The sequence below is a fragment of the Callithrix jacchus genome, chromosome 5, assembly GCF_049354715.1.
Source record: "Callithrix jacchus isolate 240 chromosome 5, calJac240_pri, whole genome shotgun sequence".
Classification (NCBI taxonomy): domain Eukaryota; kingdom Metazoa; phylum Chordata; class Mammalia; order Primates; family Cebidae; genus Callithrix; species Callithrix jacchus.
Genome location: NC_133506.1, coordinates 97,272,860 through 97,298,117, shown reverse-complemented (window position 1 = coordinate 97,298,117; position 25,258 = coordinate 97,272,860). Strand labels below are relative to the sequence as shown.

General features: G+C 38.3%; 1 protein-coding gene across 2 annotated transcripts in view; it reads right to left on the bottom strand.

Annotated features, from left to right (window-relative positions):
• The window catches only part of AATF (apoptosis antagonizing transcription factor), a 107,120-nt gene that overhangs the window by 24,414 nt on the left and 57,448 nt on the right, over positions 1 to 25,258 (bottom strand). For both annotated transcript variants that reach the window (XM_002748315.6, XM_008997006.3), the window contains 3 exons: positions 14,667 to 14,734; positions 12,707 to 12,787; positions 2,782 to 2,853 (listed from right to left, as the gene is read on the bottom strand). In XM_002748315.6, coding sequence (XP_002748361.2) covers positions 2,782 to 2,853; positions 12,707 to 12,787; positions 14,667 to 14,734 — 221 coding nt within the window. The remainder of the gene's footprint in view (positions 1 to 2,781; positions 2,854 to 12,706; positions 12,788 to 14,666; positions 14,735 to 25,258) is intronic.

Here is a 25,258-nt window from a genome sequence, read left to right as displayed (position 1 = left end):
TCATTTACCTATTAGCAAGCTGGCACAGCTCTTTCCTCTTCTTCCTGCATTGAACGCATGTTTGATGGCATAAGCTGCAACAGCCATTTTGGGACTACAGGGAAAAGACCAAGAGATGTTGGTCTGAACACCACTGAGAAGCAAAAGCCATGGCCAACAGTTGCCTCTCACCGCTAGAATTATCCTGTCAGAAAGATGGACTTTCATTTGCTTATGCCTCTGTAGGCAGGTTATAGATTTCTTATAGACCATACCCAAATTAATCCTAATAGAGTCATATTCAAATAATTTTTATTCCTAGCAAATAGTAGACCTTCAAAAATTGAGTGAATATAGATAAGATTCTGGAAAAACTACTCCTCAAGGGATTCAAGTAAAATTCCAACTAAGAATGGCATACCATTGATTTCTGAATGATTTTATAGTGCTATGTTCAAAAGATGCCACTAATTTATAAGCCAGGTTTCATTTTATGCCTGGGATAATAATGTAACCTTAAAGGGTTTGGTTTAATTTTCAAAATCTAGTTTTGCTTTCTTCTTGATGCAACTTTTTCATGGCATCCTGACAGGGAATCTAAGAGGCACTCATTTTACTCTGCAATTTTTAAACAGGCTAGATCTAGAAACGGACAAAAAAAACCACAGCCATATCTAGACATGCACTTGCAAAGCACAGGACAGCAGATGGGGATCTCAAAGCTAGATATAAATGTACTCAGAACCATCCATAAACTGTTTTGTGCTCAAAGCACCGAATAAACCAAATAAAAAATAATAATAGTGTTTGCCAAAATTCGCAGATCTCATACTTTTCAGGCAAGGTGGGGGGGGGGGAATCTGACGGCATCTGGTAGCAAACAAGATACTCTTAAATAAAAAGGTTATATGTAGTTTGAGGGATAAAACTAGCAAAAACCACCTGTGCCTTTATTATGACCAATAATTTCATTTGGTAAATATGTTTAAAAATGTTCCTCACAGCATTATTTACATCAATGACAATTAAAAGCCATTTAAATGTCCAACAGCCAGTGAATGGCTAAATAAATACTGTAACAATATCATTTGGTCATTTAAAATTTTTAAATTAATGACATGAAAATGCTCTCAGTATATAAAATATTTCCCAAATATCATTTCAATTATATAAAAAAGAAAAACAGGAACATACTGAAAGAGAACTTATAAAAACTGGAATGAAATACTGTGAGATGTTCAAAGTGTTCTTCTGTGTATGTGTGAATGTATACACATACATTTTCTATCTCTGTATGCTGACAGGGCCTAGAAATAACAATACTCACTAATGAGGAGCACCCCCAGTACCTAGATCTTGGTTTCTAAATACCATTAAAAAGAACTACTAAACAGAACCAGGCTCCTTCAAAAAGACTAATTTCAGGGCTGGAAGATGAAAAGTCTAAAGTGAGCCTTAAACATCTTGTGGTGCCAGAAAGTAAGGAAGTATTCAAAGAATGACTGAAGACAACTTTGAAGGACGCAAGCCAGTTTGAAGGCCCTTACGCTATCTGGGACAATTTTATCATCAAAATAAATGTAACTCATTGAATAAAATAGGAAAACATGAGTCCATATTGATATAAATGAAAAAATAAACAGTAAATGAGGGAGAAGAGGAAGCTCTTCATTATAGAATGTCAATTAATACATACAGAAGAAACTGTTATTTTAAAAAGGTTATCTCTGAATAGTCATATTATGAGTATACTTTTTTCTTTTCTTTTTTTTTTTTTTTTGAGATGGAGTTTCACTTCTGTTGTCCAGGCTGGAGTGCAACGGCGCGATCTCATTGCAAACTCTACCTCCCAGGTTCAAGCGATTCTCCTGCCTCAGCCTCCTGAGTAGCTGGGATTACAGGCATGCACCACCATGCCCGGCTAATTTTGTATTTTCAAGTAGAGACAGGGTTTTCCATGTTGGTCAGGCTGATCTTGAACTCCCGACCTCAGGTGATCTGCTCACCTCAGCCTCCCAAGGTGCTGGGATTACAGGCATGCGCCACCATGCTTGGCCTTGTTTTAGCTTTAGAAAATAAGCATATACATCCTTTTTTTTTTTTTTTTTAAGACGGAGTTTCATTCTTGTTGCCCAGAAGTGGAGTGCAATGGCGTGATCTCGGCTCACCACAACCTCCACCTCCTGGGTTCAAGCGATTCTCCTGCCTCAGCTGCCCAAGTAGCTGGGACTACAGTTATGCCCCACCACACCCAGCTAATTGTGTATTTTTAGTAGAGATGGGGTTTTTCCATGTTGGCTGGGCTGGTCTCGAACTCCCAACCTCAGGTGATCCACCCACCTCGGCCTCCCAAAGTGCTGGGATTACTTGTCTGGCCAGTATATATATATCTTTTGTAAAAACACTCACAATCCCCAACAAATACAACATATGTACATCTCCAGAGCACTCACTAGAACCACTTTCAAAAGGAAAGAATATGCACAACAGCTGCAAGTAGAAACAGCAAACATATAAGCCGCCCGCCCTGTCCTAGAGAGCTCAGATGTCCCAGGCAGGTGGGCTAAAGTTCAAAACAAAACAGGAAAAACAAACAAATCACCAAAGGCAGAACTGAGGTTTATGCAAGTTTCTGGTTTGGTTTTACAGCAATTATGAGGGTGAAGAGATGTGACCCTTACTATGATGAGAATGACAAATGGTTAACTGATAAGAAGAAACGGAGAGGGCGAAGGCTGTAGAACAGGTCAATATCAGGCTGTCATGAAGCCATTTGAGACACATAATTAATCCATTACTCACCTGGCATCATCATTCATGGTAGTATGGTCAATAGGTGCCATGAAACTCAGCAGCTTGCTAAGGACATGAAACCTAAATAAAGCAGGAAGCAAACAGGTGGCAACATTAGTAACTATTAACCTAGTAGAGGAAACACATTCCATGAGTTAACAAACTCCAGAACTGATCACTGGAACATTTGGCTACAAAGCGGGATAGGAAAAAAATTCATAGGCACTTAGCACTGCCGTTGGATGACCAACTACAGTTATCCCTTGGTATCTGTAGGGGAATGGTTCCAGGAATCCCCATGGATAGAAAAATCCAATGGATGTTCAATTTCCATATGTAAAATGGCATAGTATTTGCATGTAATCTACACACATGCTTCCACATAATTAACTCATCTCTAGATTACTTAAAATACCTAATACAATATGAATGCTATGTAAATAGTTGTTATAATGTATTGTTCAGGGAATAACGACAAGAAAAAAGTCTGCACTTGTTCAGAGGTACAGCACAATGATCCTTTCCCCATGCCTGAGTATTTTCAATCCATGGTTTGTTGAACCCACAGATGTGGAACTCACGAATATGTAGGGGTGACTGGTACGTTTCCCCCATTTTCCTTAATGCTACAGGAGAAAAGTCTGATACAGATTACTGTAAATGACAGTTCAACACAGATTCATTTATATCACAGCCCCAAAAAAGAATAGGTACACTTGTGCTGCTGAGCAATATACAAACCTTAAATATAATTCCAGACTAAAGACAATGAGGAATTGACTACCTCATTTTCCTCCTCTACATATAACTTAAGCATTTTTCATTTTAATAGATGTCATAAAAGTAATCTGCTGGCAGCAGCATAGGTAGTGAGTGGTATAGCATCTGAATGCAACACCTCACCAACACTCTCACTCACTGACACTGGTTCCCCATGTCAGAAAAGGCAGCTGCAATTCCACAGCATCTCTATGCACTAAATCCATGGGGTCTTTCATTTCCCCCATCTTTAAATGGAGATGCACAACTGAGTTCACAGTAAGTATGATTCGTAGATCTTCAATCTAGGTACTACGGAAGTTTATGCTACATCAGCTACGTTACCCAACTGGAAAAAAAAGTTTTTTTTGTATGATATATTTGAGATTCTCTAGAAAACATATGACCTTATACAGACCAAATCATACCAACAATAATTCAAAGGGGTATCCTTTTCTATTCATTTTGATGTGCCCTCTCTATATACAAAAAGTAAAATCTAACCCCCCAAAAAAATTCTACTAGCACAAAACACTATCTGTAAACAAAATGTGATATTTTCATGTATTTAATACACAATGTTTTAAACTTTTAGGAACATTTTTACATGTCAAATAATTAAATTATTTATTATACCACCCCCAGTTTCTGCCTCTCAAAGGTAATTCTTTTTCTCAGCAAATAAATTTTACAAGAATAATACTGATAAGATTTTCCCCATTATAAAAGTAATATTGGCAGGGTATGGTAGCGCATGCCTGTAATCCCAGCACTTTGGGAGGCCAAGGAGAAGGATGCTTGAGGCTAGGAGTTCAAAACCAGCCTGAACAACACAGTAATACCCCTATCTGTACCCCCTACACCAGAAAAAAAGTAATAGAAAAGGCATAAAATAGGGCCGGGTGCAGTGGCTCACGCCTATAATCCCAGCACTTTGGGAGGCCGAGGTGGGCGGATCACGAGGTCAAGAGATCGAGATCATCCTGGTCAACATGGTGAAACCCCGTCTCTACTAAAAATACATAAAAAAATTAGCTGGGCATGGTGGCGCGTGCCTGTCCCAGTTACTCAGGAGGCTGAGGCAGGAGAATTGCCTGAACCCAGGAAGCGGAGGTTGTGGTGAGCTGAGATCGCGCCATTGCACTCCAGCCTGGGTAAAAACAGCGAAACTCCGTCTCAAAAAAAAAAAAACAAAAAAAAAAACCCGACAAAAGTTAAAAAACAAAGCACACACAAAACACATGCAGTTGGCAGCACAGTGGCTCATGCCTATAACCTGGGCACTTTGAGAGGCTGAGGCAGAAGGATCACCTGAGCCCAGGGGTTCAAGACCAGCCTGGGCAACACAGCAAGACCCTGTTTCTACAAAGAGTAAAAAAAAAAAAAACTGGCCAGAGTAGCTGGGACTATAGAAACGTACCACTATGCCCAGCTAATACGTATAGTTTTAGTAGAGATTGGGTTTCACCATGTTGCCCAGGCTGGTCTTGAGCTCCTGGACTTATCTACCTGCCTTGGCCTCCAAAAGTGCTGGGATTACAGGTGTTAGCCACCATAGCCAGTCTAAGTCTTCACTTTTTATAAAATGAAAAAAGGCCTCTATGTCACCTTGTTTTCTGTTTTGTTTTTTGAGATAGGGTCTTGCTTTGTCACTCAGGCTGGAATGCAGTGGTGTGATCATGGCTCACTATAGCCTTGACTTCCCAGGCTCAAACCATCCCCCCAACCTCTGCCTCCCAGCTCCCACCACCACCAAATAGCTGGGACTAGAGGTATGTGCCACTATTCCTGGCTAATTAAAAAAAAATTTTTTTTTTTTTTTTAGAGATAGGGTCTTGCTATATTGTCCAGTCTGGTCTCAAATTCCTAAACTCAAGTGATCCTCCCATTTCAGCCTTCCAAAGTGCTGGGATTATAGACAAGTGCCATCATGTCCAGTCGCATAAATTTTTTTTGAAGTCTGCTTGTTAGCTTCTAATTATAAAATTAATGTATAATTTTTAAAGTTTTTTATTAATACGTGATTGTACATATTTATGGGGTACATGTATTCTGACACATGCATACAATGTGTAATGAGCTAATCAGGGTCACCAGGATATCTATCACCTCAAACATTTATAATTTCTTTTGTCGGTACATTCCAAATCTTCTCTTCTAGCTATTTTGAAATATACTGTAAATTCTTGATAACTATAGTCACTCTACTGTGCTATCAAACACTAAAACTTATTCCTTCTGGTTTAACTACAGTTTTGTACTCATTAGGCAACCTTTCTTCTTCCCCTGATCTTCACACTACCCTTTCCAGCCTCTGGTAACCACCAAAAAAATTAATACTATATATATATATATTTTTTTTTATTTTTTTTATTTTTTTAAAGAGACAAAGAAAGGTCTTGCTATGTTGCTCAGGCTGGACCAAAACTCTTGAGCTCAAGTGATCCACCACTTCAGCCTCCCAAGTAGCTAAAAATACAGGTGTATGCCACAATGCTTGGCTAATACCTAATAGATACTTTTTTTTTTTTTATGAGATGGGACCTCACTTTTACCTAAGCTGGTCTTGAACTCCTGGGCTCAAGTAATCCTCCCACTTCAGCCTCCCTGGAATTACAAGCATGAGCCACTAAGCCCAGCCAAAACATTACTCTTAGATGTAAAATTGCTGAGTTGAAAGGTATGTATATGTAAACTTGACTGAGTCAAAATGCCCTCCCAAAAGTTGTGTCAACGTATGAGCAACCTTTTTAGTTAAATATAAAGCAAAAATACTGTTAATTACATATATATTTTAATGTCCTTAGGCCTCACTAAACTTCAGTGTCCATCTGAAAGTATGACTACTATACTTGGCTGTGTGGACAAAGACTGTGAACTATACCCTACAGTTGTGTTATGCAATACAGTAGCTACTAGCCACGCATGGCTACTGTGCATTTGAAATGTGACTAGTCTGAATTGAGATGTACTGTAATTAAGCATAAGATACAAACGAGATTTTGAAGACTTGGGACAAAAAAAGAATATATGTCATTTAATAATTCTTAAAATAGTAAATTGTTGAAATAATATATTTATATATTGGGTTAAATGAAATTTGCTATTAAAATTAAGTTCACCTTTTTACTTTTCTAATGTGGCTACTAGAACATTTAAAATTGCATATATAATATACATTAATATTTTTATTAGATAGAAATGCTCTGTAGAATATCTTTACATTTAATACAATATCATCAATAACTATTAAAACTACATGATGAAATACAGGCTTTACAAAGAAGTCAGATTAAAGACTATTTAGTATACTTAGTGCAATGGATTCCTCTAATCAGTACACTGAAAATGGGTGCATGTTTTAATATTAAATCACCTTTTACCAACCATACTAAGAAAAGATAAATATATTTTGTTGTGGAAGAACAGACCAACAAAGTAAGACATCACATTATTAAAGGCTTGGGAGTCTGATCCATTTACATTATGATTTCTGATTAAATCATAACTAGATCCACTTACAATGCTGAGTAGAATACTGATAATCAATAATTATAATTACTGTATTTCCAAAAACCCAAATTTTTTTAAAGGTTATTTTCTAGCATCCAATTAGCAAGTCTGACCAGGCTGTATCATTTAAACTAATGATGTGTTATTATTTAAACCGTTTCCAGAAGGTAATGTTAATCTTTGCTACAATATTTCTGAAAGTCTTATATATACAACCCTATCACAAAAAAAGAGCAAAAATTACTCCATGGTGTGACCTAGTATCAGTGATGACAGCTGGCATACATGGTCTGTTCTTGAAGTCTAACTCAAGAAAGTTGTTTATAATATTCTCATCTAGCCTGGGGGGCCCCTTGGTTTAACCCTTTAGGAAAGAATGCTAAGGTAGCCAAGATGTCATTGTGGTGCCTGTATAGGGTTGGAACTGCCAGTGAAACAACTCAACATCCAGAGGTTAGAAGAATTGACTCTGGAATCAGACCAATTAGTTCAAATCCCAGTTTGCTACTCACTAACTATGTAACGCTGGGGATGTTAGTTCACATGAATTAGCTCATTTAATCTGCATAACGACCCTATGAAATGTCACTTCTATGATTATACTCCTTTCACAGATGAGGATATTGAAGCACAGAGATGTAAAGTAATTTGTCTAAAGTCTCAAGGTTGGGAAATGGAAAAGTCGACTTTCAAACCTAGGCAGTTGGCTCCAGAGCTTGTGCTCTTTCTGCCTCTGCATGTAAATTGCTTAGCAGTGCCTGACCTGGGAGTTCTGGAGATGTTAGTTGTTATGCTATTGCTATGAGTAAAGACCACTCTATGATTCTGACCACATCCTCACATTTACGGTCTCAAGAAGAGCCAGGTGAGTACAAGATGACAAAACCCAAACCAATTCAACACACATAAACTTATCTATGACGTTAAAACATTTTTATTCTGTAATAATTGTAGGCTCCTGAGACCCACATTACACCTAGTTATGATGTCTCCCCAGTCTCCTGCAACCTATGACAGCTTCTCAGTCTTTGTTTTTTCATTATCTTGACACTTGACGAGTACTGGTCAGTTATTTGGTATAGTGTCTCCCAATGTGGATTTGTATGCTGGTTTTATGATGAGATTAAGGTTGGGCATTTTTGACAAGAATACCACAGAAATGATGTTGTATCTTTCTACTGAAGACAGGGGGGTGTAGATACGTCTTTTTACTGGTGATGTTCATCTTGAACACTAGGTTAAGGCGGCATCTGTTAGATTATTGTAAAGCCACGATGTTTCTCTTTGTAATGGACAAATATCTTGAGGGAGGTACTTAAAGACCATACAAATATAGTCTCTCCTCAAACTTTTGCCCATTGATTTTAGCATCTATTGGTGGACCTTGTCTGCAAAAAATATTACTATGGGGTTTCCCTGGTGGTGGTTTTCTATTTCTCTCATCCCCTCTACATTTAATAACTGGAACGGTACAAAACCTTTTGATGGCACATCAATTTGATTCCAAAGGCTTTTATGAAACAAACCAATCAAGGCAGTAAAAGTTTATGAAGAAATTCTAGAGGCCTTTCAAGCATGCAGTTTTAGTTTGCAGTTTCTGGAATTCTTCAAGAACCAAAGGCATTTCATGTGAAGAAATGTGATCACAAATGAACCGATGCTGCCCTTGGTGATTTCTCTGAGGCACCAGGCACTGCTGACCCCTTACTAAACACTTTCCTGTATTCAGTGTTGTCGCTAACTTCCCCTGCCCTCCTCCTCAATGGCCACTGTTCCTCAGCATTCTTTATGGGCTTCTCTTACCCTGTCTATCTTACATATGTTGACATTCTTCAGGGTTTTATTCTTGTCACTCTGCATTCTTGTCACACTGTACCTTCCTGGGAAACAGCAATTAAACTGTTGCCAAACTATCAACTAATAAACACCTACATCCTTCTCTCAACTGAAAAATATCTCAACTTGGATTCCTCAAGGTTGTGTCAAACTTCAACATATTCAGAAACTGAATCTACTCCCTCCCTCAAAAAAACAATAAAAAAAAGATTTTCTTCTCACAGCCTATCTCTTATACAGCTCTCTGATTACTACCAAGACCTATCTAGTTCCCTGAAACCCTGGGAGTCATTCCAGCCTTCTGACTTTCTTTTACCTCTTCATGGGCAGTCACTCCTAAGTAATAACTACTCACCTGTTTAAATGTCTCTCAATCTGTCATCTCCTATTTCTTCCAGGCCTTGCTCTCATAACTTTTTAGTCCTTTATAGAAAATCCCTTAGAATTGTCTTTTTTGTTGTTTAAAGACGGAATTTTGCTCTGTCGCCCAGGCTGGAGTGCAGTGGTGCAATCTCTGCTCTCTGCAACCTCTGCCTCCTGGGTTTAAGCGATTCTCCTGCCTCAGCCTCCCCAGTAGCTGGGACTATAGGCACATGCTATCACGCCCGGCTAATTTTTGTATTTTTAGTAGAGATAGGGTTTTACCATGTTGGCCAGGCTGGTCTTGAACCCCTGACCTCAAGTGATCAGGCTGCCTAGGCTTCCCAAAGTGCTGGGATTACAGGCGTGAGCCACCGCGCCTGGCCAATTATCTTTCTAAAATGTGGTAACAATATTCCTCTGCCTAAAATCTTTCAAGGACTCGGTCTACAGAATAAAGTCCAAAATTCTTAACATGGCCATGATCTAGCACATGCATGTAGCTTCACTCCTGCTATTCTCTCATATTCACTTTTGGTGCCTATGTAGGTCAGTTGGTCCTGCCAGTGAAACAACTCACTGAAGATTAGAAGAACAGGCTCTGGAATCAGACCAATTAGTTCAAATCTCAGTTTGCTACAAAAGTCTCTGCCAAAACAAAATAACTGCGGTTTCCAAAATGGACCCCACAATCTCTCAAGCTTACAAACCTTTTTGCACACATTCTTTTTGCTTTCACTGGGCAAATGCCTACTAATTTCTCTAGCCTCAGTGAGGATGTCATATCTTGTGCAAGTCTTCCGGAGCAGTCTGCAGGATTATTTCTACTGTTGCAGCTCCCACATAGCACCTCAGTCGGCCAGGGTCTGCCACCCTCTCCAGACTAGTTGGCTCTCTGTATCTGTGGGTTCAGCAACCACAGATTCAATCAACCACGATCAAACATACTTAAGACATAAATGGTTGTGTCTGTATTGAACATGTCCCAATTTTTTTTCTTGTTATTATCCCCTAAACAGTATAGTGTAACAACTATTTATATGGCATTTCTACTAGACTAGGTATTATAAGTAATCTAGAGATAATTTAAAGTACAGGGAGTGTGTGTAGGTTATATGCAAATACTATGTCGTTTTATATAAGGAACTTGAGCATCGTGGATTTTGGTATCTGCAGGGGTGGGGGTGTGGGAGTGTTTGTACATCCTGAAACCAATTCTCCACAGATACCACGGACAACTGTGAATGTTCCCTGAGGGAAGACTGGGTCTCACCTACCATCTAATGACCATCTTCTTGGAAGGAGAAGGACACTAAAACCACTTACTATATTTTCATGTTTAACCCTGTTTAAAAACAATGCCTCTTGCTTGTCTGTTGCCAGAATAAGATTTTACTACCTCTGGATATATGGGAATGTGTGGGAATCTCCACTGCTATCAAAATGTTGCAAAAGCAAAGGTATCTTATTGCATTGACACATACCTGTAATGAACAGTTTAATGAAATTAGTTGAATTCATTAAAATAAAAATCTGTGCTTTAAAAAAATCCTGTTTTTTTCTTTCAAACTGATAAATCAAAATTTTTGAATGCCTACTATGTACCAGATATTTACACATGATTTCATTTAATTCCCATACCAAATCCCTGAAGCAGGGATTATTATCTCTACACAGTAAATGAGAAAAGTGAGGCCCAGATAATAAAAAACAACCAAAATTATATTGCCAGACAGAGACAAGATTTGAACCCAAGTCTGGTGATTTGAAATCTCGAGCTCCTCCTTCTACAGAACATTTATGTCCTCATAAAATTATAATTTTAAAAGTATAGTAGTGGAGAAAAATTTGATCCCAGAAATAAAGAATAAGGTAATCATCCAGCCTGGTCACCTAGAAGTACTATTAGTAACATTCTTCTTTAAATCCTTGTAGCGGGGGCAGGGGGGAGACAGGTACAGAAAAGACGTGTCAGTAAGCAAATAAATGAACACTAGGAAAAGAGACTGATTCAACCTTGGAATACTGATAGCAATAGTAATGACAGTAGTAATGGCAACAAACACTTATATAGTGCTTACTATGTACCTGGCGCTATTGTAATAGCTGTACATACACTATTCATTTAGTCCTCACAGCAACCCTTCAAGGCTTGTATATTGTCATATTCACGTTACAGATGAAGAAACTAGCAGAGTTTAAGGGCCTTGCCCAAAGCAATTACTAATCAACGTTAAAGCTGGGATTCAAACTCAGGCAGTCTGCCTCTTAAATCCATGTTCTTAACCTCTAAACATGAACCTAGAGAACCATGAAGATTTGGAAATTAACAAATTATAACAATTTAACCTGAGACTGAAAAAAAGAGACACTAAATCGAAGGATGATACTTTCCAAAGTTGATTATACTTTGTACTTTTGCAAAGTTAAAGAAAAATAAGCATTTCCTGATGAGTTTTGTTAAATACTAAAACAAGTTAATTAAAGTAATTGAGAAATCTACTTCTCTGAAGATCTTTAAAAAGTCAGATAGACACACATTTGTCTAAAGGGAATTTAATGATAGGTAGGTTCTAAAAAGGATGTGGGATTAACCATCTGCCTAAAACTATCCTAACACAAGTTTAAGATTTTCTCAGTGTGCATCTGAATTACAGGTAGTTTCTTTGATACTGAGACTTTGTGTGATGATATTGTGTCATACACACACACACACACACACGCACATACACGACAGTTACCGAGTCTAAAAGTAAAGCGATGCCAGTTTCTACTCTTGCTCCTTCTCATCTGTACCGTTACAAAACTCCTTAAAGAGGTCACAGGGGAGGATTTTCCTAAGTCAGAAATTTCTCTATTTTCCCATAAACATTTTATTTCCCATCTCATTTAATAACTTTGTTAGCATTCCTTGCAGTCCTTCATTTATGTCTTTTTAACATACTGTGTGCATATACAGCATCATGAAAATGGACCAATAAGACAATAACATTTTTATTTTTTATTTTTTTGAGATGGAGTCTTGCTCTGTTGCCCAGGCTGGAGTACAGTGGTGCAATCTTGGCTCACTGCTACCTCCGCTGCCCGGGTTCAAGTGATTCTCCTGCCTCGGCCTCCTGAGTACAGGAGCCACTGCGCCTGGCCGTAACATTTTTATATCATTCTATATAAATTAAAATTAATGTAATTTCAACTATCTTACTTTTGTTTTCTTATTTTTTCTCTTTCAAGGAATGCATACATTATTTCACCCATCTATTCATAACAGTAGCATAAAAGTCAATGAAACTATATTTCCATTTGGAATAAGAAAACCTGAGTTGCAATAAACCTTCAAATATTGGTTTATTTTCCTGATCCTTAAAAACAGAATCATCAGAAGAAAAGAAAACATAGCCTAACAGCCCAAATGCAAGAGGAGATACACATACAATATATGTTGACATTTTTCCAACAAGTAACTCACCGAAGTTTCCTGCCTTTGCTGGCTTTCGTATCTACTTTTTTGTGGATTTTGCTTCGCAACTTCTGAATTGCAAGCCACTGCCTGGAAAATTCACAAACAATGTTATGCACCATCACTAACAGAAATAGTTATACGTATTGACAAATTGGAATTTTTCTCACTAACAACCCTGCAGAAAGAAATCATCAACCTACATCAAGTTCCTCAAGCTAGTTTGGGGCCAGACCAACTAATCAATTGAACAGGATTTGTGCAATGGTAAAAAACAAATGGCAGCTGGGAAATTCTACAGCAAATTTGGTTAACAATGCTCCTTAGTATTTGAAGTTGCTGTGACAAGCACTAAATCTACCAGTCTGTAGGCAGACCCATCAAACTGAGCATAGCTGCTTGGGTTTCTTTTTAATGTTTTAGTTATGCAGCATGTTCTGTTACTAATGTTGCAACTGCTGGTTGGTTTGAGTGTAAGAATTTTTAAATCTAACTTTCCCTTTGGTAATCCTCCAGTGCTTTTTCTTATGCTTTCTAAATTTTTGCTAATTTTTAAATAATTACCCACTACTGATATTAGTTTTTAATTGTTTTAAATTGTTTATATTTAATTGTTTTACTTGTTTTAAACTGTTAATTTTCATTTCATCTATAAATATTTCAGTATATGTCGCTATACAAGAGAAGAGATAAGGACTCTTCTCCTCTCAATATAATCTCAACACCATTACCACATCTAAAAAAAAAAAAAAGTCAACAATAATTCTTTATTATTAAATATCCAGTCAGTCTTCACATTTCCTGGAATGTCTCAATTTTACACTTGGCTTGTTTGGATCAGAATCCAAAAAAGAGTCACATATTCTACAGTCATTTTAGATAAGAAGGAATTAATTTTTCAATAAGGGATACTAGGCTAAGAAAATCTTCATGAATTGCTCATATGAACAAAAGTGAAAAAAAGAAAAAGGAGAAACAGCAGCAGCAGCTAGTCATCTTACCTGATTTATATAACGAAAACTCAACATCAGAAAAAAAAAAATCTAGGGAAATCCAATTACTGTAATCTTAATATAATCTTAATTACCATAATCTATTTTATTGTAAAGTCAGATAAATGTACAATATAATCACCACTTAAATGCAATTTGCTCTATCACATTAAATTTATAGTGAACAGCTCTCCATAACATTCCAGAGATAAACGAAATATCAACAACATTCTACCATAAAATTCAAATATTTTACTCAAAATTATTTCATCAACACAAATTTTTCATTGCTTTCTCGAAAGGCTGCTCTGCCTAGAATCCCATTCTGGCACTTTCAGCTTTTGTTTCCTTTCATGCTTTTGCAAATTATGGCTCATGGCTATTTAAATGTACACTATTCATTAGGTAGCACTCTAAATGCACTTTTTATTTCCCAACCACAGGATGAAGCATACACACAAGAGCCTTCCTTCACTACTTTATATTCTAACCCGACATCTGGGTAATGCTGCCACGTTCCATTTCTAATTGTGCTGAAGCTTTTACTGAAGGGGTGGAGGTCTAAATTAGGGCAGACTCTAACAAAGCAGATTCGACTGAGAGCAAGGAACCTGTTGTGCAAAGTGCCATGTTCTGACAGCTGAGAGCACACATTTGGGTGGCTGCTTTGTATCCACTGGTCAACAGATTGATACAGATACAATCGCAATACAAACTACGGAGCAAAGAGCATAAGAAAAACTCTGGAAAACAAACTCTAAAAACAAACACATAGGTGTTTTACAATTCCTTTTCAAATTGTACTTAAGGCAATGTAGGGTAAACAGTTGGTCACATTGTCTTTCTAGCTCTTATTATCTTGCTTAACTTCAGTAATTATAGGACCAATCATTGCTTTGCAGGTAGAATTAAAGGGACTCAAGAGGAGAAACTATTATATTGGCCGTTTGCATCAACAGAAAGCATATCTAGATTACCTTCCCATGGCCACCTGATCGTTGGGATCCAAGGAGCTGGTCTTTCGTTCTATGAGTTCTCGAAGGAGCTAGGGGAAAAAGGAAAGCAACAGATGTATTTATCATCTTCCAGTACAACTGACTTTAAAAGGGGACAGAAGGAATTCTGAATGGCATAGTGACAGCTCTAAAACTACAATCAATAAGGGACAACCCAATGGCAAGAGCATTACTGAATTCCCATTAACCCTTTCATATTTATATATCTTTAAAAAGGTGGCTATAGCAGTAGCCAAGAACAGAAGCCCATTTGGAAGACTTATTGTACTGCAGTTCATTTCAAATAGATCGATGAGTGTGCAACATTCCCTTCATTATTTTTTTTTTTTGAGACAGAGTCTCACTCTGTCACCCAGACTGGAGTGCAGTGGTGCAATCTCCGCTCACTGCAACCTCTGCCTCCTGGATTCAGGCGATTCTGCTGCCTCAGCCTCCCGAGTAGCTGGGGCTACAGGCACGTGCCACTACTAATCTTTAGCCTAGCTAATCTTTTGTATTTTTAGAAGAGATGGTGTTTCACTGTGTTAGCCAGGATGGTCTCGATCTCCTGACCTCGTGATCTGCCTACCTCGGCTTCCCAAAGTGCTGAGATTATAGGCATGAGCCACCATGCCCAGCCCCCTTCATTGCTTTTATAATTAATTTTGTCTACTCCATCAATATTAATGGAGAATCTTTAAAAGGTCAGGTGGGAGGGCTGTGTGGCAAAAAGGGAAAAATGCACCAGCTTTTCACCAATAGGATAATGGTGCAAGGTTAACTTCTGAACTATAACCTCCAGCAGTCAGGAAGGTCTTCCTCAGGCAAAAGGCCTTTATTGCATATAATTAAAAGTGTGGGCATCATCCTCTTGTTTTCTATAGCTGCTACTCTACCAAGCTTGCTATTAAGTGATTTAGCTACTACATATGTTACCAACACATTCATAGACACAAAAATTTGAAGAGGGAACCTAAAGAAAGTGATTTGTGTATACTGAAAATATATGACAGAGGACTAGTCTCTCATCCCATATAATTAACTCCACAGGAGTGATTCTATATGATTCTCCTACTGTCATCTTAATCTTGACTCCACTGCGCCCAGTTGAAATTTACATCTGTACCTTTCATACAGACTTAAGAATCTGCACTGGATCTTAAAGTCCTGGGTGAAGAGAAGCAATGGATTTTAAAGTTAAACACTAAGAAGAAGAATTCTAAATGACGATAATAAAACTACAAGTGCTATCTAGAGAGAAAGAGAAATAGGATTAAAATTCCAAAAATCTTCTGAGAGAAATTTAGGAGAAGATGCTAAGATAAACTAGTTTTGCTGATCATCTGACAATAATACAGGCTTGACCCTAAAACTTGTTTCTTCATAAAGATTAGCAATTATTTTGTAGGTGAGGCATGGTGGCAATAGATATATTTCACCAAATCAAATAGCTGAAGCCTGTGAGAAGATGAAGAAAGAGGAATAAATTCCTTTGAAAGCAGGTCTCTTTCTAATTTCATTTGTTTATGTAAGTAGGCACTGGAAGAAGTAAAACAAATTTATAAAAATATTCACTTCCAAAAGATGAATCTCTAATGCAAAAGGGAAAAAGATATCTCACTTGCAATTAGAAAACCTCCCGTGATGTTTTTTCGTTTGCTTATTTTGGACATTATTACCACAGCAATTATGTTTAAGAATGCAGGGACCAGAAGCGGCTGGTTTTATTATCACTAGAAAACAGCAAGCTATTTCTCTACCCTGTTTATCTGATTGATTCCCAACATCTTTCTGGCAGCCAATCTATCAGTTTATCTCTCCTACTTCATCACAGTCACTTCTGGCAGCTAAATACAAGATCCAAATCCAGTGTTACACAGACATACGACACAGTAAACCTATGTAACACCGCTGCTGTGTAAACAGCGGCCCTTAAGGCTAAGCAGAAATAGGCTTCTGGTTCCTAGTCAATATTCTGTCAAAAGCAAGGAGTAGGGGGAGTGAGGCGGAGTGGTTAATAATAATAAAGAAGAAAAAGAAGAGAAAGAAAAATAAAAAGGAAGGAAAATAATGGAATAACTGCATTTCATTGCCCTTACCTTGTTTGAGCCACACAAGAGATTACAACAACCATTCCTGGTTTTCCTAATCATCTCAGCTCCCTTGAGACTGGGCAGTCAGGGTCACTGGGGAGCAAGCACTCATGGAAGGCTGCCCTAGCACCACAGGGCCAACACGGGAAGACAGCTTCCTAGGCCCTTGCTGAAGGCTGGAAATTGGAGCTCACAAGTGGATCTATTACACTTGCAGTGGTCTCTGCAATTCAAACACCAAGTTGGTGTAGCATTTACTTTCAAGCACTTTGTGTACTATACATATTCTGAGCTGCATTTTCACACACAAGTGCTTTGCATGACTATTCCTAGTCATTCATGACTTGGAAGATTGTTTTATTGGTCTATCTGGCTAGGTCAAGTTTATTCAGTACAATATTTCAGAAGATTCTGTTGTGTCCACAGTAAGAAAAAGAAAGGAACAACAAAAAATACAGTTAAACAAATGATTCCCATGGCTATTACTATTTCCCACAGCTACCACTATCACTGGGTTTAAATTTAATTTGAAAATTGTTTTCAAAAAACTCACTAATAAAAAAAAAGCTTTAGGGATACTGGCTGAAGAATCTGATTTTGCTTCTGATTTTAATTTGTATAGCTTTAACTTTACAAATAAACTTTCCTACTAAAATTCAAGTTTCGGTTACAATTATTAGAGCTTTGTATTTCAACGATGATGATTTAGTATTTGTAATAATTTTCTATGTGATTTGGAAAATGGAAAGAGAGATAAAATGTTTTTGCTCTAGTCCGTTAAAATTCCTCTGGATAATCAATTCAGAAAGGGTTGATTATACCTCTAGTTCTAGAGGAAAATCATAGATACGGTTAGGTTTTCAGGTCGGCCACAGAAAGCTATTTAACCCATACCAATATACAAGAGGAAAAGTACTAACAGTACTATTCAGCATCCAATCAACATTTGTAATACTTACACTAGAAAAAATGCACCCTAGAAACAGCTAACAGCTAAAAATGGCAGACTGAACACATTAGTTTATCAATTCTCAACCCCTCTAAGAGACAGCTGAAGAATAAAATAAATATTAACCCACAAGAAAAAAGAGAAAGGGAGAGCTAATGAGTGCATATTTTCATAAATTTTTTCAAGACAGTAAGAAGATGGAGTTATCACCCAAATGCCCAAAGTGAATAAAGGTGAAGATGAAGACAACCGTATTAGGCCACAGAATTCCCGTGAGGATCAGCTCTCTGGCAGCTACCACGCAAGGTGGGAAAAAGAGAAGGAGCAGAACCACTTGGGCTTTCTCCATTATCCCACAGAGCAAAGTGACAACCACCTCTACCTCCTCCCTCCCCTTGCTGAGAGAAAAGAAATTTTATTCTTTGGAAAGACTGAACCACAAAAGGTCCAGAGTAGAGGGTACCAGGCAAAGAAGCCTGGAATGAGGTAAAAGGGAAAAGCTCTGTTAATCTCTAAAACACCTCCCTTTCGCCCATCTTAGTAGAAAACTAACAGCCCATGCTATAATTTCCTAGGCAGGAAAGCAGAAGAGTCTTTTCTAGAAGAAACTGAATGGTGTCTGCTCCCCCACCCCCAAAATTAGATTTTGAAGTTGCTATGGTCTTCTGCATGTGTCCCCCAAAATCCGTATGTTGAAAGCTTAATCCCCAATGCAACAGTGTTGGAAGGTGCCTGAGTCATGCAGGCTCTGCCCTCGTGGATGGGATTAGTCGTTCCTCTAAAAGGGCCTGATAGAGGGAGTCTGTCCTTTTTGCCCTTCCACCTTCTCCTATGTGAATTCCCTCAGGAGAATTCAGCACCAAGGCACCATCTTGGAAGCAGAGAGCAGGCCTCGCCAGACAACAGAAACTGCAGAAACTGCCAGCTCCTTGTTCTTGGATTTTACAGCCTCCAGAACTGTGAGAAATAAATTTCTGCTGTTTTAAAATTACCCAGTCTGTGTATAGCAGCACAAACAAATAGACATATAGAAAACTAAGAAAACAAATACAAATTCTGACATACAAGGCTACTTTAACAAAGAGGTCAGTTTACCACATAATTATATTTGAAGAAGCCAAAAGCTCTCCCCAGCTTTCAGAGATTCCAAATAATAAACTTTAATGCTTTATTCTTAAATATGGACAGTTAAGGATCGCCTGTGTCTGAGGGAATCCTCATGCACAAACCAAGCAAATGGAAAAGAGACTAGAGGAAGCAATGCAGAGAAGAAAAGAAATGCTTAAAAAGGAGGAAAAAAGCCCCAAAACTTACAATGAATATCCCAGAGGAGTGGAAGAGGGTATACTCTGATAAAAGCAGGATACTGTGAAAAACAACTAAGACGGGAAAATAAGTGCTAAACAGAAAAATATTTTAAATCCAATAGAAGAACGTAAATGAATGAAAAGCTCTGATAAAACAAAAAGAAAACCAAAAGGCAACAAGATCTTCTTGCTTTTTTGCAAGACAAGACAGAAATTTAGAGGATAATCCAGAAAGTCAAATATCTAACTAACAAAAGCTGGGATAAAATGTTTGGAGTAATACCAAAAATTTTCCAAAATCGAAGAAAGAATAGGAATGCACCTGTGAAGACCTAGTGTAACAAATAAAAAAGGGCCTTTGTCAAGATACATCATCATGAAATGCACAGGAGTAAAGAGGAGATAGATCCTAAGCAGTTAAAGAAAAAATAGGTTACATATAAAGAGGGTGACCATATGTCCCAGTTTACCCAAGAAAGTCCTGGTTTATACCTGTTTTCCTAATATGCTGTCGGGCTAGCACCTTACATGTTCCATCTCTGAAAACAAATTATACGGTCACCCTACATATTAAAGAATGAAAATCTAAATGGGAAAAGACAAGTCAACAGCAAGAGCAGATAGCACAGGACAGCAAGGTACCTTCAAAATTCTATGGAAAATGACTTCCAGACTCAGATTCCATATACAACCTTGTTACTGTTATTATTATTAAGACAGTCTCGCTCTGTCACCCAGGCTGGAGCATAGTGGTGCAATCTCAGCTCATTGCGACCTCCACCTCCTCAGCCAAATTATTAACCAAGTATAATGAGAGTTACATAAATGCATTTTTCAAACATGTAAGGATTCAACAGTTTACTTTCTATGTACTCTTTCACAGGAAGATGTACTTCAGTAAATGAGTATACAAAAATCAAGACATAAGATATTAGAAAAGAGAAGTCTAACTAGGAACGAAGCAAAGGCAAGTCCCAGGAATCCAGCCAGCAGGCCTGCTGTGCAGCCATACCAGAAGAGCCCAGAGAGCTCTAGGTTGAGGTCTCCAAGGGGGAAAAAAAGTAGGAGGGAGGTGCAAAAGGATAGGTTATTTTATATATTCAAGGCATGTGGAGTATATAGGGAAAAACAGCAATAGTTAACACAGAAAACTAAGCAAATCTTTTAAAAACAGGCATTATTAACTCAAGGAAAAAACAAATTTGTAAGAAAAACATAAGCATAACATGGCACTTGTTCCTATAGTTGGGATGTTTGTCCCCTGCAAAGCTCATGTTGAAATTTGCTCTCAATGTTGTCTGGGCCGTGCATAGATGAAAGTCCTCCCTTGGTTGTGGGGAGTGAGTGAGTTCCCACTCTATTAGAGCCCGGGAGCTGGCTGTTGAAAAGAGCCTGGCATGCCTCAGTCCTCTAGCCTCCTCCCTTGCCACGTGATCTCTGCACATGCCAGCTCCCCTCCACCTTCCTTCATGAACAGAAGCAGCCTGAGGCTTCCACCAGAAGCCCAATCTTCCCAGCAGCAGAAGAATGAGCCAAAGAAACCTTTTTTCCTCAAAACATTACCCATTTTCAGGTGTTCCTTTATAGAAATGCAGAACAGACTAAGACACTTGAGAACAACATTAACTTAGTAATAATTATGTAAACACTGACTGACAATTATTCTAGCAGGTGTGATACATTCTCATTGCGGCTTTGATTTGCATTCCCTTAATGGCTAATGATGCAGAGCATCTTCCTGTGCTTACTGGCCATTTGTGTATTCAGATCCTTAACCCATTTTAAAATGAGGTTATTTGTCTTTTTGTTATTGTGTTGTAAGAGTTCTTTATATATTCTGGATACCAGTCCCTTATTCACTTCCCTCCTGTAATGTCTTTCACTTTCTTGATAGTATCATTTGAAGCGGAAAAGTTTTTAATTTTGATGCAGTCCAATTTTTTCTTTTGTCATTTGTGTTTTGATTTGCAATCTAAGAAACCATTGTCTAACCCAAGGTCATGAAGCTTTATTCCTATGTTTTCTTCTAAGAGGTTTATAATTAATAGTGTAGCTCTTATATTTAGGTCTATGATCCATTTTGAGTTAATTTTTGTATATGGTGTAAGGTAGGGGTCCAACTTCATTCTTTTCATGTGGATATCCAATAACACCATTTGTTGCAAAGACTATTCCCCACTGAGTTATCTTGGCACCATCCAAGACTCTACAGTGTAACAGGCCTATGATATAGGCTTGTCAAATACCAGTTACAAGTTTCCATCTCCCACTCTCTAAGATCTAATGCTTCTAGGTATCAATTTTCACTTATGTGAAGTGTGTGCTGCACAGTTCAAGTGTAACTATCTGCCAAAGAGTCTGACTTACCTATCTTGAATTCCAGCTCTGCCCCTTACTACCTGTGTAGTTTCAGACAAGTTTCTTGAACTCCCTGAGATTCAGTTTCCTCATAGTGGTAATTATAGCTCATAAAGTTGTTTTGGGAATTAAGAAGATGATAAAAGCACTCACCAAAACATAAGTATTCAATAAACAGAAATATTGTGAACATCAGATCATGTTCATAGATAATCCCTAAACCCCATTTAAGTTAAAATAAATCATCTTCTACAGCTAAATTGCCACAGCTGCTAACAATCAACAAGTACACTAATTCAATTTTCTTTTCTACTGATTTTCAAAAGTAGGTAACAAATAAGATGTGTAACAAGTAAGAGGGAAAGGATAAAAATGTAACAAGTATAGAAAATCCACAAAAATGGTAAGTCATACATTGAAAAAGTATGCTATTGGCTATAGAACTTTTCCAAACTAGACCATGATAAATTGGAGCAAAAGTCATCCTCTCCCTTACCATTTTTCTATTTGAACTACCTGTGATTCCCTTTCCCTGACCCTCAGCTCCCCCAAAATCCCTGATCACCCAATTCCTTTATGTAGAAGGCCTTCTCCCAAACTCAGAATATCTAAAATCCTGGCTATCCTTCTTTGAATGCCCAGATCAAATGCCATGTCCTCTTCCCTGGAGCCTTCTCTAATTCCCTGAAATTATTTTTCTCCCTCTTCTGAATTCTTCAATACACCCTCACCAAGCATTCTGGTTATTTATGCTTATAACCAGACAAGATATAGGTTTACATGTTACTGATGTTTACAACCAGATAAGATAATGACCAAGCATTCTGGTTATTATGCTTATAACGTCATCTGGTTTGCTTGACTATAAGCTTCTTGCAGGCAGGGGATACGTCTAAGGCAAACTCTCACCCCTAATACCTGGAGCTCCAACACTGCCTTTGCATACAGTGATTATTCAATAATATTTCTAAGGGCTGGGCACACTGGCTCACGCCTGTAATCCCAACACTTTGGAAGGCTGAGGGAGGGGGACTGCTTGAGGCCAGCAGTTTGAGACCAGCCTGGGCAATGTAGTGAGACCCTGTCTCAAAAAAAAAATTTTTTTTTAATTACCCAGGTGTGGTGGCTAGGTAGTCCTAGCTACTTAGGAGGCTGAGATGTAAAGACAACATGAACAAAGGAATGTGAGGTTGCAGTGAGCTATGACTGCACCACTACAGTCCAGCTTGGGTGACAGAGTGAGATCCTATCTCAAAATAATATTCCTAAAATCAAAAAGTCAAGTAGCAATCAGTCTTCTAGATCTTGTCAACAAGCATGAAAAGCAGCCACCTTTGCAAGGGGAAGTGCAATATTTACAAGAACAATACAGGGAAGAATGAAAGGAAATCAGGATGTGCAAATAAAGTCTAAGAAGCATCTTAATACTAAAGTTACAAATAGTTCACTTTTGGTTACTCAAGTAAGAGAAAATGTATAGCCAGAGGCTACCACTGAAAAAGTCAGCCTAATTCTGCCTCATTGCCCTTGGTCTTTAAGGATTTGATTAGTTTTTCCACTTTTTGATTCCAAGTTGCAGCGTGCCTCCACTCGGGAGCTAGTGCTAAGGCCTGTGATTTGGAAGGAATGATAAATTCATTCATTGAATAAAACAGTATTGTTTTCTCATCAAAAGCCCTAAAATACTTCAAAGGCCATAATATTTCACTAAGCTTGGCCATTTGGATTAAAATCTATTAGTCAACACAGAAAACTTTCTCATCAGACCCCATATATTCCATTAGGCATGATATATAATGTCTCCCAATGTCTAATTATTAACTAGAAGTGTAAGTAAATCACTCTTAGTATTAGGCCCTGATGAGTGAAGACAGAGTAAGAATTAAGCAATTCGAATGCTAAAGAACTTCTTGCCAATTTGCTTTTCTGTTTCCAACAAATAAAAGGAATTTTACAAGAAGTAAGTGACTGACTTATACCATTCTTTCTTTTTTTTGAGATGAAGTTTTGCCCAGGCTAGAGTGCAATGGTGTGGAGTGCAATGGTGTGATCTCAGCTCAACTGCAACCTCAGCCTCCTGGGTTCAAGAGATTTTCCTGCCTCAGCCTCCCTAGTAGCTGGGATTACAGGCAGGCACCATTACAGCCAGCCAATTTTGTATTTTCAGTAGTGACACAGTTTTACCATGTTGGTCAGGCTGGTCTCAAACAGCTGATCCACCTGCCTTGGCCTCCCAAAGTGCTGGGATTACAGGCAACAGCCATTGGCCCCCCTTTTTTCTTTTTTTAAATTTAAGGAAACCTTTTTAAATTTTTATTTATTTTTATATATTTTTTAAGAGACAGGGTCTTGCTCTGTCACTCAGGCTGGAGTGCAGCAGCACAATCATAGTTTACTGTACAGACTTGAACTCCTGTGCTCAAGTTCCCACCTCAGCCTCCTGAGTAGCTGGGACCACAGGTGTAAGCCACCATTCTTGGTTAATTTTTTTACCATTTATTTTTTATAGAGATGGGGTCTCACTCTATGTTGCCCGGGCTGGTCTCAAGCTCCTGGCTTCAAGCAATCTTCCCACCTTGACCTCCCAAAGTGATGGAATTGCAGGAGTGGGCCACTATACCCAGCAAGTTAGACTTTCTAGTCAATACTAAAAGTAACAATGTATGGAAGATGCTATTGTTTAGATTTTCCAAGAGTTTCCACTTCAAAAATTCTGCCCATTGGTCGCTAGATGGATGTCTTGGGTGGGTACCTTCCCCTCCATTACAATAAAGGTAGGAAGAAGGGTTATAGATCCTCTTGGATACCAGCTCAGCTACTATTTTTTAGCATTCCTTATTTAGCAAGGTTTCTTTTACTATATGATATGTCATTTGTGTTTAAAGAATAAAAAGGAAGTCATTCTGAACTAGAGAAGGATTCACAAGAAAGTGAAAGGGCAGTACTAACTTGTATTCTGTAATTATGTCCCTTAAGAACCAAAAGCCCAGCTGAAACTAATCTCTCCCTGTATTTCCAGCATTCTCCCTCTAGCATTCAGATGCCAATAATTCTTCAGCCTCCCAGAATCCATAAACCATCAATCCTGCTACCTTTTCAGCATCCCTCTTCTTCTCTTCCTGGGCTCGCTTTCCTTCTTACTCAGGTGAATGAGATTCCAGAATCCATCAGGATAATCATGCCTGATATACTCCCTGAACTCCCCTGCTAGCTGTCCCTTTGTTGTACAATCCTTTAAGTATAGGTGTATTTTGGAATTCAGAATGTTTCGTATTTTAGAAGGGTAACACGCTGCATATGTCAGAAATGTGTCAGCAGAGTCTGGGGCAGCACCCCAAAGTCAAACACAAAATTTCTGTAGCAAAATACATATTCCCACATAAAGGGAATAAAGCAAGCCTATACGTAGCTTCATGTTCATTCAGATCAGGTGCTGCTAGCACAATAGTTTGCCAAACTTAAACAAAAGCTATGAGTTTTCAGATTTTTAATCTCAGAAGTGTGGGGAAGGGTTTATTCACCTGTACTTCCTCGGCAAAACCCCCAGCCATGTTAAATCTCAGTACCTGCATCCACATGGATGAATGTGGTGAGAGAAAAGATGAGATCTTGCAAGCTGGCCTCACTCTCATATCATCACCAGTAACCTTCTGTGGGTTTTTTGAGCTACCTGACAGTGCAACTATGACTTCCTAGTCCATTCACTCTCTGAGGTGACTTTTTCTTACCCTCTCTTTTCTCAAACCCCCATCTCCTCCTACATCTTATCATTCTTGGCTCCTTCATTCATAAAAAATAACATAAAATAATACAGAGGTACTCACATGAGGACTCTGCACATGCTCTCAGCCCTTACCTCCCTGCAAC